At 35.2% G+C, this 15,468-nt stretch overlaps 1 protein-coding gene and 1 long non-coding RNA gene across 2 annotated transcripts in view; one reads left to right on the top strand and one right to left on the bottom strand.

Moving 5' to 3' along the window:
• The first annotated feature begins 281 nt into the window (after positions 1–281).
• Positions 282–15,468, top strand: part of LOC126758851 (uncharacterized) — a 151,397-nt gene continuing 136,210 nt past the window's right edge. Inside the window, exon 1 of the long non-coding RNA XR_007666902.1 lies at positions 282–1,853. This is a non-coding gene — a long non-coding RNA (uncharacterized LOC126758851). The remainder of the gene's footprint in view (positions 1,854–15,468) is intronic.
• Positions 2,170–8,202, bottom strand: LOC126758842 (pyridoxal-dependent decarboxylase domain-containing protein 1). The gene is made up of 9 exons (XM_050473245.1): positions 7,782–8,202; positions 6,816–7,712; positions 6,236–6,307; positions 5,958–6,161; positions 4,939–5,007; positions 4,662–4,862; positions 4,082–4,597; positions 3,733–3,929; positions 2,170–3,677 (listed from the first exon to the last, which is right to left on the bottom strand). Exons 1-9 carry the CDS (start codon positions 7,845–7,847, stop codon positions 3,365–3,367), a joined length of 2,535 nt encoding a protein of 844 aa, XP_050329202.1. The 5' UTR covers positions 7,848–8,202; the 3' UTR covers positions 2,170–3,364.

Raw genomic sequence — 15,468 nt, forward strand, 5'->3', positions numbered from 1 at the left:
TTACAAAGATTTTTGTCTTATGAGCGTAATGCGTTATAAAATCCTTAGCTTTAGCAATTTGCTGTTGTTGTACGTGTATAAACGTTTTTGCGTCGGCCGTCTACGAATCATTTGAAGTTCGAGTACTTTCGATTGCAAAAACTTCAATAACGAGAACACACACTTTACACTAACCATTTAACTTTTTATTTCATTTTATCTATCTTACAAATCTAAATTATTTTAAATTATGTCAATTATTTATTTATTTTATTATTCGATTTAGGAAGCAGGCAATTTGCAGGTGCAGCTTCATGTACCGCAGAGCTGTTGCAGCTGCTATGTACATCCAATTAGCTTTTTCATTTTATTCACAAAAACTTCAACTGTTTACACAAAACTTACACTCACTAAATTTGTTTATATTAAAACATTTCCGTAGAGCATTAATAACAAGTAAAATTACTACATTAGTTAAGAAAAATCAAAATTCGTGCAGATTACTCGTGTCGTGTGGAATTTAAAATGGCGGGTGCAGATAGGAAACGAGAATAAAAGCAATATGAGAAAATATGTGGATGCCATGACTAAATTTTTTGTATTATTTAATTTTTTTCAATAAATTTTTATCTTTATTAAAATCTAGGATTAGCATCCCTCAAGTCTAAGAAGTTCGCTTAGAAACATTTTTTACATTTTTTGTTACCACTTGGCGTTCAATTAAAAATTACCAACAAATTTTTCTACTTACCCGAACGATTTTAGTATGTTATATAACCTTAATAACTTTCACATAACTTTCACCTTTCGTTATCATTTGCATTTAAAATTTGTTTACTTTTGTAATTGTTTTTATATATGTTTAAAAATATTTTAAATTAATAAAAAGATTCAATCGATCTGGTATCTTTATAACACAGGAAAGTAAAACGCGAACGCAAATAAAAGTAATCTCCGATTTCCGCATTCACGCCTATCCGCCAAAGTATTTTGAAGTGCAGAACACATAGAGCGCGACAGACTGCAAGCAACATCTGTCAAATATTAAAATACACACGTTCTTAAGGACACAGTTATTTAGATAGCTGCCGACTACAAAACTGTGTCCATAAGAATGTGTGTATTTTAATATTTGACATATGTATGTCGCTTGAAGTCTGTGTTCAGCACATGAATAAGTTTAGCGAGCAATTTCAATTTTCGATATAGAATGTGTGATAAAATATATATATACATAAATGTATAAATAAAAAATTTAAGTAATCGCTTTCAGTCTAAAAACTGTTAATATGGTTGTGCTAGCTTTAAACTTCATTCACATAACCGCCATTTATTTCTGATGTGCATTCGCTTCGCGGAAATTGCTAGAATAAGCGAAAAGAAACGGAAAGGAGTATTAAGCAAGACCAGTGTTGCCAACTGCGCAGTATTTATTTTTTACATTTTACATACCAATCTTTTCTAATACGAAGTTTTAGAAGTTGTCAGTAATAAACAATATGTGTTTGTTTTTGTATTTTTCTGTTGTTTTGTACGTATTAATAAAAGTCTAATATTAATAAAACTGATTTAAAATCAAATTATAAAAATGCTATTTATATGGCAGTCCGGCAACAATTTGACTGCTTTTCCATCGTACGGTTTCCTCCGTTTCATTCGGTAAACCGCCATTTTCAATTTCAATAAGCGCAGTTATGTTTAGTGAGTGCGGGTTTTAATAAATTTCGGAAAGTGATTAGTGTAAGTGTTTTTATTTATAGATTAAGTGTTATAATAGAGTATATGTGATAGTGAATCCATAAAATATAGTGAAAGTTAGTGAAGTGTTTAATTTGAAGAAATTCCTTTAACGTTGGAAGTGCAATCGAGCTTGGGTAAGTTTGCCTATTAGAAAATTACGAATTCTTTTAATTAGTACCAAAACCTATAAAGATTATACTGTACAAATGTACATTTAACTAAATTTATTTGCCATCTTTAAATTTTGTAATCGTTCAAAACGCTAAATAGTAAGACTGAATGAATGAGTTGCATCTTAGGTTATGTATGCAAATTTGGTTGGATACCTATCCTGGTTCCAATTATTCTATACATATGTGTAGTCATTATATACATTTCTTCCTTCGTTTTACCTATTCCATGGGGATGATCACCTGCAATTTAAACTTCTCTCCAATAAAATAAAGTAAATTGTGCACACTCAGCTGAATTGTTTCGCTTTATTGTTTGTATTTCGTTATCCGCACTGATTCATTTACTATTTAAATTTAAAGAGTAGATTAATTAAATATTTTATAATTATATAATAATAATGATTTACTATAATACGGTACAATTGGTATTGGTGTTGTTTTCTTCTCAGCGTGTGGAAGAATATGTAGAATAAAAAATTCTTAATTGCAATAAGAAAATAAGAATATTAAGTATATTGTATTACATTAAATAATAACAATAATATTGAGAAACAATAATGAAATATATATTATAATATTAGGTTTAATAAAAGGAATAGATGAAATCACAATTAAAATAGCATAAAAGTTGTACTCGCCTTACAAAGACAGATAGTTAGATAAAATTATTTTACTTTTTTTTAAAGAAACCGATTTATATTTTCGAATTTGTTTAGTCCTTAATGCAATTGAGAGGAATGATTTTATGTATGTTTGACGTAAAGCATACTAAACGACAATTATTTGTTATTTTCGCATTTGTAAGCAAAGTTAAACGAATTTTAAAATAAGCATTACTTATTTTTTACATACTTAAAGAGTTGCTTTAAACCCTTTTTCTATATACTATGTTTACTAATATTTCAATTATAAAATTAAATTAAAATATGTTACATGTAAAATAATAAATGACATAAAAGAAAATAGAACAATTTTTTAAATAATAAAATATACATTGAATTTTGCGTGTACATGTTAATATTGGTAGGTAATACATTACAAAAGTTTCGCGATCTATATTTTCTTAACGATTTCTAACGCACCAATTTTATTGGACCTTCCGGGCACTGAAATTATTATTTATTTACGTTCATTGTAGAACTTGAAGAATTGCACGCACTGTTATTTTGGAATTTTTTACTAACAACAGCACCTCTGCTCTTCATTGCCATTTATATATAATATATATTTTTTTATACTGCACATTTGCCAAAAATACAAAAATGCTTAATATTGTGTTCCACGCTTCCTTTGAATAACTACGACAAGCATATTAAATATATATAAACACGTTTTAATTTGAATGTGTCAGACACAATTTCAAATTTTAAATATTTTCAGTGTTTTGTGTTGTTTTAATCGTTAGCAACTTTGGCTGCTAGCGCATTACATCGCTTTATTTTTAATTCGAAATTATCTTATACCCTACATATTTATTTGCCGCTATTAATTGGATTTGCATTCACAATAACATTCGCATTAACGGGCACTAACTCAGGCACCGATGAATGATTACTACTTTGACTTATGTTGCGTGTATGCTTGTCGCTGCCCTCATTGACACTATTCGAATTTGAATATTGCGCTTGTTGTTGCAATTGTTGTTGTGGCGCTTGTACTTGTGATGTTGGCTCCGGAAAGACGGGCGGTACAGTATTGGCTGTCGAAATAACAGGTGTTTGTACCATTGGTGTGGGTGGCGAACGTCCCATTTGATGTGGCGAACCCGACATTTGCATGTGATATCTGTGTTTGCAGTTTAGTATCTTTTAATTTAGTAGTATAGATCATTAATATTTACCTATAAATATTTTCTGTGCTTTCGACGACGCCTTGTGTTAGATTTAGACTGCGACCTTTAATACCGCCAGCATCTTTCGGTGGTGGTGACCACCAATTAAACACACGCCCTACAACTGGTACATGCCTCAATATGCCTTCTTGCCACATTTTCTCTTCGGTTTCGCGCATTAAATCGGCAGTGGCAGCCTCTATGCCCTATATTGGAAGAAGAGAAATCATATTACTAAATATTTTGCAATAAAAATAAAATTATAACAAATAAGTTAAGGAGGATTAATGAAAGGAAAAATAATAATATATAGTGAACTAAGAAAATAAAAAATAAGAAATTCAAAATTAACGCTCACCTTCTTTACAATTTCTGACATTGTATCCAATACTCTAGAATTTTCCTGTACACTCTGGCCCACCGAAACAACTAAATCCAACAGCTCTTCCACCTCGGTTTCATGCGTAACCATACCGAAGCGCACACAAATCAGCCCATCTGCGCTCTCGCCCAGCGAGAAGGCATTGTCAGTGGATTTCAATGCTTCCACGAGATCGGCATTTAGCTTATTCAATTCAGTTTTGGCTTGATCTGTGAGTATAGACTCCCAACCCTCGGGTACAAAACGCACACCACCCATACCGGCCCACTCGGGTAGATCAACCAAACGCAACACATCGCTCTTCCCAACCCACTCGATAAATGTCGCTTTATGCTTTATGGTTGCACGTAAAATATCAACGTTGCCTTCGAGATAATGTGCGAAGCCCTCCAAATTTTCTGAAGTTGGTGGTTGCTGGCCTAATCCCAATTCCAACGGGCAATAACGTACGCATGTGCCTTGTGTAGGATGTTCAATTATTTCGAAATCGAACTGGGTTGAGAAATAAAGTTAAACTTATTAACAAAATAAAATGAAAAGCAAAATATTTGCTCACCATTGGACAATCACGCTGCATTAATTGCCCCAACCACGAATTCAAGCGATCAAAGTATGTGGCATTGTCAACCTTCTCCAACGCCTTCTCTCTGCTTTCTAATGTTTTCAAAGGTTCGTTATCGGTTTTTCCCACTGTCGCTATAGATGTACTGCCATCAAATTGAAATACGACTACAGGTGCAACGGTCTCGAAAAGCAACTATTTGTGGTGTTGTTAATTATAATTAAATTTGGTATGAACTTGAAAAGTAATTTGTTTTTGAAAAAATACTTACATTAGCGTCTAGCGGCTTATTGATGACATCGTTAAGTGTAGTGCCTGATTGGCCGCCCGGGGCACGACTCTAGAAAGCGGAAATATATATTAGAGGAAGTAATTTTAATTATTTAAGATAAAGTAACGAATGTTTTTCTAGTATGGGAAATTTGTTTAAGTTTGTTGTTGGTTCTTAGTACAAAGAATTTATTAATAGATGTGAAACAAGAAAAAAAGATTGTACCCTTTGTATGACTGAAGGCCTAGTTCAGGTATATGCAGACCGATAGACGGACAGACAGACAGACATTGTTAATACTCTCCAAATCCAAACGCGGTTAGATTGCCGAAAAAACAGCCCGTGGCCGGATAAAATCTGGGTAATTTCCGGTGCGTAGAACCGGCTGTCGTGGGAATTGACAGACAGACATTATAAATCAACTCAGCTCGTCACACTGATAATTCATTTACATCTTATATGTATTTAATAAAAAGGTCTAGGGTACAAAAATTCAATATTTATAACTAAAAGTATTATTTGTGTATCCTTCTGGATGCCAGAATTTTCTAAATCCAAAATCATAGCTTTTGGAAACTTTTAAGTCACGTGATATGCAAAACCTCGACTATAACTGCGTAAACAGTGTCTACGTCAATAAAGAAGAAGAATATATGCAAACACATGTTTATCTTATGACTTTGATTTAAACTTCTTTTTTTCCAAAATAACAAACAGCTTTATTAAACTTAACGGAATTTTAATTATAACCGAACATAGTCACTTAGCGTACCATGTACAAACAAAAAACGGAACCATTGCTTGGCGATAGTGCTTATCAACACTTTTGGTTTAACCCAAAAACAATTACCTTATAATTATGCTTTTCGCTCAAACAATAGAGATAAACTGCAATTGGTAAATCAAACAATAACACGTTTTCTTTAACAGTTTCGCGATAAATAACAACACACAAACCGATGAATTTGCGTAAAATTTAATATGACTATTAACATCATTATTCTTGTCTCACAACTTACCACTACACGCATACCCTCACATTTGGACGTGATCTCGAAGAGAATGCTACACGTTTGGAATGCAACATGTATACGTTCCGCTATCGCATCACGTCCAAGCGCTTGCAGACTAGTCCATAGTGAAAGTGAATGTAGTCGACGCGATAATATCGGATCCGATTCGAAGGCGGTCAGTGCAGAGTTTTGCAATTGACGATGTAGCAGCTGAGAATGGGGAAATATATGATATTTTTTATCATTAGTATGTCTGCTTAAAGCAAAATTGTCATAAAACTTACCACTATCGGTAGACTTGGTACGCCCAACCAACTGCCCAAATTCAAAACAATTGAGTCAACAATGTCACTGATCTATGAGCGGGAAAGGGAAATAGATATGCAGATAAGATTATTTGTAATAAAAATTTTTGTTATCATAAGACAATTAAATATAAATCATGCTATAAATATATATGTGCATATAGTTACGTGTCAATTAAATATTAACTTGCATTGAAATGAAGAGTTGGATTTTCAAACGTTAAGTGGGTTTAATTTGACAGAAAATTGTTTTGAAAATGATTCATAAATTGGTATATAATCATAAAGTAAAGTAAATAAAAAAAACACTTTGATAAAAAGATGTTTTGTTAGCAATTGTAGCTCTAGTTTTAGTAGACAACACCTTTACGGACGTAAGGATAGATAGTAATGCGCACAGAAGCTTCCGTGCAAAATTTGTGCTATATGTTTGTTGTTTGTGTTCTAACTTGAAATTTGTAAAAAGTATGTTCCACCTCCTTCACTACTATACTCAAATTTGATTTTTAGCCATATCTATTTCGATTGTGATCACCGAAACTATACTAAAACTACTCACCGTATTTGGTCCTTGTGCACATGCCAACGCCGCTAAAGCATGCCCGGTGGCATGTAACCATATATTGTGCGTTCGGCAGATGTCACTCATGCGTTGCAAATTATCCACATAACCACTTATTGATGCACCGACATCGGCTACCACCATTAGTGGTGTATGATTGGCACTCAAATCAACTTGTACTTGTTTGAGCAGCAATGACAAATCCATTGTGCCGAAAGTGCTATTGGTCGGTATTAATCGTATCGCATCCAATGGTATACCCAGCTGACGGCAAGCATATTGCAGACGTATTGGTGTTATATTTTCGGAAATGTAGAAACAGGGATGCGCCAATGCTGGTATGCCACCCTCGAGATAGCCAGGACAACGTGCCACTATCGCTAAGCGCACAGCGCGTAGTATAGCGTCAGCGTTGTCTGTGTGAAAACTACTGGCCGGATCGAGAAAACGGAAGAGCGCACCCAACCAGCGTGTGGTATCGCCGGCAATGCTGCTCGAAACACGTACCAAATGCTGGCGATCCAAATGTGTCAGATAGGCGACAATGCTGTGTGAGATGAGCGCCAATTGTGCTACATCATCAAGGCCGGGTAGCGGAAATACTGGATCATTATTAGAGTCTGAATAGGCTATGAGATTTTCTAGTGAATTCAATATGTCGGTTGGTGGTATACAATCGCCATGCAATAGTGTTGTGTGCTTTGCCGCAGTCGGCATGTCGAGTGGTGCGTCGGCGACGATACCTATGTTAGCATTGTGACCGTCAACAGCATCTGCGGCGCCAACTTCCAGCTGTGCTTCAGCTGCTTCTACAACTGGCGCTGTCTTGACATTTTCCAAACCGCGTAGCACTTGCGCTGACTTCAATTCGAGTTCAGCTAGACCGGAACGAATCTGCGTTTTTTGGTTGGAAGTTATATTAATCACGCATTAAATACAAAGTTCGAATATGTGGTAACTTACACTGGAGGCGGCTATTTCTGCCACGCGTGGCTCTTTTACAAGCTCATCACCCGCGCCGGACGACATACTTTTTGTATTTTCGACTTTTTACTTTTACACAAACACTGCTCCACTTTGCACACTTCAGTTTTATAATCTATCAATTATTTTGCGGTTCTCAATTGCACCACCTACTTCGTGGCACCATAAATTGATTGGCGAGTCTTTGGTGTACTTGGTACGTTCTTTTTTTAATTAGTTATGCCGTGGCGACAGCACTTTACTGTTGTTTTGTGTTGTTGGATGGTTTTATTTGTCCAGTTGGTGCTCCGTGGCCCAGTTATAATTTACTCTAATCGCTGCTGTGGATTTTAATTTCTGCACTAATTCTATTGCTGTCGTCGTCAGAAATTTCACTTATTCTAACTATTGCTTTTGTTCTTGCTTTATGCTGACATTTCCTTTGGAGATATTGTTGTGTTGTCATTTTTTGACATTTCTATTTTGATTGCATATTCGTTGAGCGAGAAAACAGAGAGCATGTCGGCGAGTACTTTTCGTTAACAGAGCGCGTAAAGTCATTGTAGAGTTACCCAGTTAGCAATTTTGCTTGTTTTTGATTTAACAGCTTATAATGCTTAGTGAAATTTTGAGGTTTTAATCATTTTATATAAAAATGATGTATAATTGCATTTTATATAAAAATGAAATTTGCATAAGTGTATTTGGTTTATTTTAAACATTTTTCGTAGATAATTGTAACTGTTGAGATTATTAAAATATTGTTTTGAAACATGACATTTAATTTGAAAGGTTTTGTGTTTCATTGATACCGTACGCGCTTTGTCTACTTAAAATTATCTGCAATCCAAAATTTATGTAAATTTATTACTACAAAAGAGTAATTTGGAAGGTTTTGTGTTTCATTGATACCGTAGGCGCCTTGTCTTCTTGAAAATATCTGCAACCCAAAATTATTATTAAATTTGGTTATACTGGCAGGATGTAGCGCAATACATAGAAACGCTAGCTTAATTTGAGTTACAATTTTCGTCCTACAGGTCGCTAACGCTTTTAGCGAAATTTAAAAACTACTTGCTTTCTAATTTTGATACTTCAACTGCCTAGTTCCGTAGAAAATGCTGGATAGAAGACTAGGAAATGTTCCAGCGTCCTTCTCATGCCTACTTCCCCGCATTTTCTGCATGTATTTTCCTTACAGATACCCATCCGGTTCCCATCTGAGGCCAGCAGGCTCTCACCTGTGAATATGCCAACAACCGCTTCGAAGTCCTTTCGAGACCGTGTGAGTAAAAATCATACGTGTTTTTCTTCGGAGCTCTTGCACTTGATCTTGGCGATCCTGCACGTCCTCCAGGCATTCCAACTCGCCCTGATCCGTCCGTCAGCCTTTTCAGAAACTTCATTGTATATCGTTTTTAGTGATCTGCGTATTTCTTGTACTGGTTCGGTAGCCAGACGCATGGAATTTTTGGCAATTTCATCATTTTTTTCCTGGAATGTTTTTGTGGCCCGGGATCCACTGTGTATGTAGCTTTTTGGCATGCCCTACATTTATTGTCTCCCTGCTTCTAAGAACATTTCCTGACATAATGCGGTGGAAATTATTGCCTTAATTGCCACCTCGCTATCGACATATAAGTATATTGGATATTCATTATGTTGTTTCCAGCAGTGTTAGTTTTTTCAGCCGCCTTTATGACGCTAAAGGCTAATGTATAAGGCCAGGTAAAAGGCACCATGTAGACCCTAGAATCTTCTTACATGCAGATAGTGCACCATTTGCCTTTACACTCTCTCCTCCACAATGAGTTTCCCCATCAGTTCGCTATCCAAAAATACTACCAGGTACGTGGTTTACGCTTTAATTGTTAACTCAACCACGCTGAGTCTCGGAGGTTTCCATGTCCAGATTCTGTACCTCCATGTAAAGAGTACAATATCCGTCTTATGGACTTTTATCTCTAGGTCGGCCGATATCGTCTATCGTTGTATTATCCTTAGATCGTTGTTTATTACGCTATTGATTATGTCTGGAAACTGCCACGTCACTAGTATAGCTATGTCGTCTGCAAAGGTTATCAGTATACAGAAGGACTACTGAAAATTAACATTTTTGACAAATGGCGGCTTCCTAAAACAAAGTCGAGATTTTAGAGTGGATTGAAAAATCAAATTGTTATTAATAATCTTTTTCCCCCGATAAAAAAATATCTTATATCGGTCCAGTCGTTTTGGAGAACCTTTCTTCACCGACTCTACAAATAGCTGTTCAAGTAAAACGTGCTTAAAGATTAGACAGCCAATTACACTAACATTTTCGGGCAATTATTTTTTATAACTTTCGTTGTCAATTAACTCTGGAGTAGTGCATCAATGGACTCAATTAAATTTTCGGCAATGAAGCTCCATCCAGTGTTTATCGATGGTATGGCGAATTCGTAGATCACTACAGGAAGAATTTCGTGAAAGTCGTCCAAAATCAATTGTTGTTCTGGGAACTATTGATGCTGTGCGTAAGCTAATATTGCATTAGTGAACTGTTTGGAAGTTACCTCAATCAGAGTGGAAAAAGTAGATCTTAATGGAGACTAATTTGAAAAACAATAAAACGATTTTCGATTATTTAAATTTATTTTGTTTTCTTATCCCGACATATAAAAGACTATCTAAATAAGAGGTTTGCTTTCAGAAACTTAACAGAAACTTAACCTCCCTAAAGTCGAGCTTTGTCGTTTGTAAAACAATTAGAAATATTATTATTTTAATCCAGGAAAAGTTCTGTATCATACATATTTTGGGTAGTCGAAAAAGTATTTTCGTATTTCTAATCAAACTTCAACTTATTTTTTTATATTTATAACAATGAAATGAATCAAATATATACAATTTTAGTCGACCACTTTTTGCCATTTTTCCGCTAGAGACATTATTCCATCAGTGTAAAATTTTCTGGTTTCTCGGCAAAAAATTGCGGCAAGTAATTTTCACAGGCTTCTCTTGAAGCCAACTTTACTACTTTAAGGGAGCATTAACCGAAACAAATGGTAGTCCGATGGGGCAAGGTTAGGGCTATATGGTGGATGAAAGATGTGTGTGGTCTTGCGTTGTTCAGATGGAAGACGAAGTCTTTTCAATTGATCAGTTCTGGCCGTTTTTTTCAATTGCTTCCTTAAATCTCAATTGTTGACAGTAAAATAAAGAATCAATCGTTCGACCAGGCTGGAGCAGCTCAAAGTGTATGATTCCTTTCCAATCTCACCAAACACTCAGCATAACCGTTTGAGGCGTCAATCCTAGCTTTGCGACCATTTGTTGAGCTTCCACGCTTAGACCATGGATCTTTTTCGCACATTATTGCCGTATTTGATCCGCTTTTCGTCTCCTATTACCATTCGCTCCAGAAATGGTTCGATTTCATTCCGTTTCAGCAAAGAATCGTAGATGTTAATTTGGTCCATTAAATTTTTCACAGACAATTCATGTGGTATCAAAACATCGAGCTCCTTTTTGCAAACAGCTTTTTTTTAAATGTTTCAAAACCATTTGATGATGAATGTTAAGTTCCTTAGCGATGTCATGGCTGCTTATGTGTCGGTCCTGGTCAATCTTTTCCATAATTTCATCGACTTTTTCAGCGATAGGTCGACCAGAGCGTGGTGCATCTTTCACATCGAAATTTCCAGAACGCAAGCGAGCGAACCATTGTTGTGCTACACAAACTGATACAGCATCGTCTCCGTAGACTTCACAAATTTCATTGGTGGCTTGCGTGGCATTCTTCCCGTTTTTATACAAAAATTTCAAAATATAGCGAATTTCTTTATTAATTTCGCTCATTTTTGAACAGCTGTAACTTGTTTTCAACTTCCTCGATTTATTTTTTTTAGCTAAATGAAGCTTTTCACCTTTCCAACACTATATGGTATGACACAATGTGATTGGTAGCACTGGTAGCACTGACATACAACCGCAACGACAAAAATTGACAAAATACGAAAATGCTTTTTCGACTAGGTCTAATAACACCTATAATTGGACAGAGATATTACAGCAGTTTGGATTTAATCCAATTTTGCGAAAAGTTAGATGGTTTCAAACTATTCGTATTTTAACATGATTTCACTGTTTGTTCTTCCTTAGAGATCTTTAGGATAGGGTTATATGACAAGTTATAGCGTGGCGATCTATATTCCCCGACAAAGTTTTTCGCCAGTTTTTAATAATTCCCAAAAATTAAAATTAAACGAGAAAGCCTACCTTTCAAAGGGTATAAATCGGATTGAAAAAGGAAGTCGGAACTATCACGTGACATTGGCACACGCACACACACACATGCATATGTTGGTCTGCCCTTTGTGCCTAACTTTTAAAAAATAAATTTAAAATACCTGCTTCACGCTACCGCCGGAATTCCCACGAAGCATATAAAATTCGAACGCAAACTCCCGGTTAAATCGACGACGACGGCAGACGCAGCGGCAGACGAAGTGGCATTGCAGCGGTAATACAGAAAATCTAATTAAAATCGAGTACTTTGAAATGAATTGGAATGCACTACAATGGAAATAAAATTCGGTCGAGCGCATGGCGGACCAGCTGAGTCATTATGAAAATTCAATGGTGCCGGCCAAATGACTGGACACATAACGGCATGTGCATACATAAGGACATCAATGAGAGCGTGGCATACAGCAGCTGAAGCGTCGTGTAGTTCAGTAAACTATTTTACATGCGCTTATAATTGATTCGAATTCTTTTTCGCTATCAGCTTTGCCACTGCCACAGCGCGCAACATGCTGTGGCTATGATTTTTAACGCTTTTTTATACTCTCGCAACATGTTGCACAGAGCAGAAAAGTTTTATAAATTAACAGCTCTTTGTAACTGAAAGATATTGACACCTAAAAGTCTTGTATGGATATGGATCAGGTCAAAGAATGCATAATTGTAAGTATTCCAGTTACCCTGTTTGATCCGGAATATATCGGTCAATATGAGAGATATCTTAGTAAAACTAGGTTGAAAATTTCTTTTAAGCATGGTGTGGTTTGGTGTCAATATCAGTTCATATCTTGCGCTGTCAATAATATGATGATTAGGAAAATCATATGATCAAATTTGACCCGGACTGTTAAAAAGTCATATCTTGTAACAATCTAGTAAAATTTTCTTTATCGGTTCATTTGTGAGCATAGTTTAAATCAACCAGTCCGGGTCAAATTTGATCGGGTGCCATAATATCAAAAGTGAGGCTTCTCGGTCAACACCTGGCTCGCCCTTAGTTATTTAAATCCTTTTTACTGTTGCATGCTGTAAATTACTTTGGTCTAACGCCAAAACTATAATGAAGTGCAGTCGGTGGCACTCACACATACATACATACGCCTACAGGTTTGTGTGTGTATACGTTTATTGCTCGAACAATCAAACTTTTCTCCACGATCAATTAATCATCGCTTGAGTTATTGTGTAATTTGTGTTTTTCTAGTTTCCTTTTGAATTTAGCATTTTTAATGATTCCGCATTTTGCTTTCTTCATTCTCCCATTATATAATTCTATTTTTTTTTTTAATATTGCATTGCAAAGCGACTTGTTTATATTCAGAAGTGATTTCAAATTTTTTCATTGAAAATCAAGAATGTAATCGATAGTACTCATTACTATGAAACGAATGATGTGAAGAAAGAAAGACTCGCAAAATGTAGTCTCTTTAGAACTTTCACGGTTGATCTTTATGAAAATTGTCAGTTCAAAAATGTGACTGTGGATGTGATGCTACCATTTTTGTCTACAATTTTATATAATATAACACAAACTTTTCCGCCGATATTTACCCTGTTGAATTTCATTATTCGGAAGATCTCTCAACTCAATTTGAAGAACATGTAAGCCACGCCAAAAAAGCGGAAGGTCAAAAAATATCAGGTGCTTTGACTCTACAGTAAAACAAAAAAATATATATAGTTTATCTGATGTTATAGAAAATAGTGAAATTTTGCCAAACCTCCCCCTAGCCACTGTATACAGAATATAGAGATGGTCTCTGTCTCAAGCAGTTCGATTTATCGAAATGCCTATTTCATTCCTCCGTTTCTACAAGTATATAGCAAATAATCTGATTTTTGTTCCATCGATGAACTTAATATACATATGTATAATAAATCGGTCGATATATCCCACAAATCTAAAAAACAGAAGAAAAGATAAAAATGTCTGTGATCTCTTTGAATTCCTCTGTAGAGCATACAGATGTCTGATTTCGAAGTACCATCTGATTAATTTTGCCCAGAATACCATTATATAACTTTTTATGTTTGCTTTCAAAAAGGCATTTTTTCAATTTTGCGTTGTTTTTGCAATAGTTTCAGGTGTTTTGGTACGAGTCATACCCCGTTTCATATCCAAAACATTAACCAAAATGTGCTGAGTCGACCCATAAGAGATGTTGAGATCCCCTTTTATCTCTCTGATACAAACACGACGATTCTCTAGCACTGCTTCTTTAACTTCCTTGATTCATCTCGTTTAATAACGAACAGAGGTGGATGGACGTCTCACATACGGCAAGTTTCTAATGGCTTCACGATCTTCACTGAATGCTTTCCGCCACTTGAGGGGTTTTACGGTTTCCTCGGATAAAAAACAGAAAATTTCCACAATTTTGTTCTTATATGTATAAAAAATGAAAGATTTTATTAGAATTTTTTATTGTTACAAACATACACTATTAAAAAAGAAATTGTGAAATTTTTGGGAAAAAATATTTTAAATTCGGCCATTGCGACGACATTTCCGATGCGTCCGCGTTGCCAGGATAACTCCTTACAGGATCATCTAAAGTGAAAAAATACGTGTTTTAGTTAAAACCTTAACTTGGAACTTGGACGAAGGAAAAAAACTGAAAATTGGATTTTTGACAGACATTTTCACAAAAAAATGAAAATTTCGCGACATTTTTTTTTCAAAATATTTGCAATCGAAAAAAATCCTTCATCCAAGTCTTTTAAAACTGTATGCCAAAAACCTATGTAAAATTTCATGAAGATCGGTTGAGAGTTCTCGACAAATATTGCCAATCGACTTCAAAACACAGTTTCGAGAAAAACGCTTTTAAAGATGAAGCACTTAGCCTAGCTAGCCTCGAGCGCACAAGTTCTCAAGGCCGTATCTCCGAAACTATTAATTATTATTAAACTTGAAAATTTAGGATAATATTCTAGAGGTGTTGTAGAATTAAATAAGATAATAAAAATATCAAGTTTTTGAAACCCGTAAACCCCCGTATTTGGTATATTATTTTTCAAGGTATAAAATCAAATTTTTTGATATTTTCGAATCCTTCCTTAATCATTGAACTATTAAAGCTGTTCAGACTTCTATCGATAATTATATTCATAATTTCTATCAACTCTAGTAACCAAAGATTCTAATTCCTAAAGAAAAAATGGAACCAAAATACTCACATATATGTATATCTACCGCAGCAGCAGCCATCAATCAGGGTGCACCATGTCGTATGAGCAACACAATAATCAGAGCACCATTTACTTTGAACGCCATGTGCGCGTAACTAACGGGATATTCTTGCACAAATGCAAATACCGAGAATAACATTAAATTGCTGTTGTTTGCTTACATTTTCGCTTGTTGTTGTTGTGTTTCGTTTGCTGCAATTATGATTTG

This window comes from Bactrocera neohumeralis, chromosome 5 (assembly GCF_024586455.1).
Source record: "Bactrocera neohumeralis isolate Rockhampton chromosome 5, APGP_CSIRO_Bneo_wtdbg2-racon-allhic-juicebox.fasta_v2, whole genome shotgun sequence".
Classification (NCBI taxonomy): Eukaryota; Metazoa; Arthropoda; class Insecta; order Diptera; family Tephritidae; genus Bactrocera; species Bactrocera neohumeralis.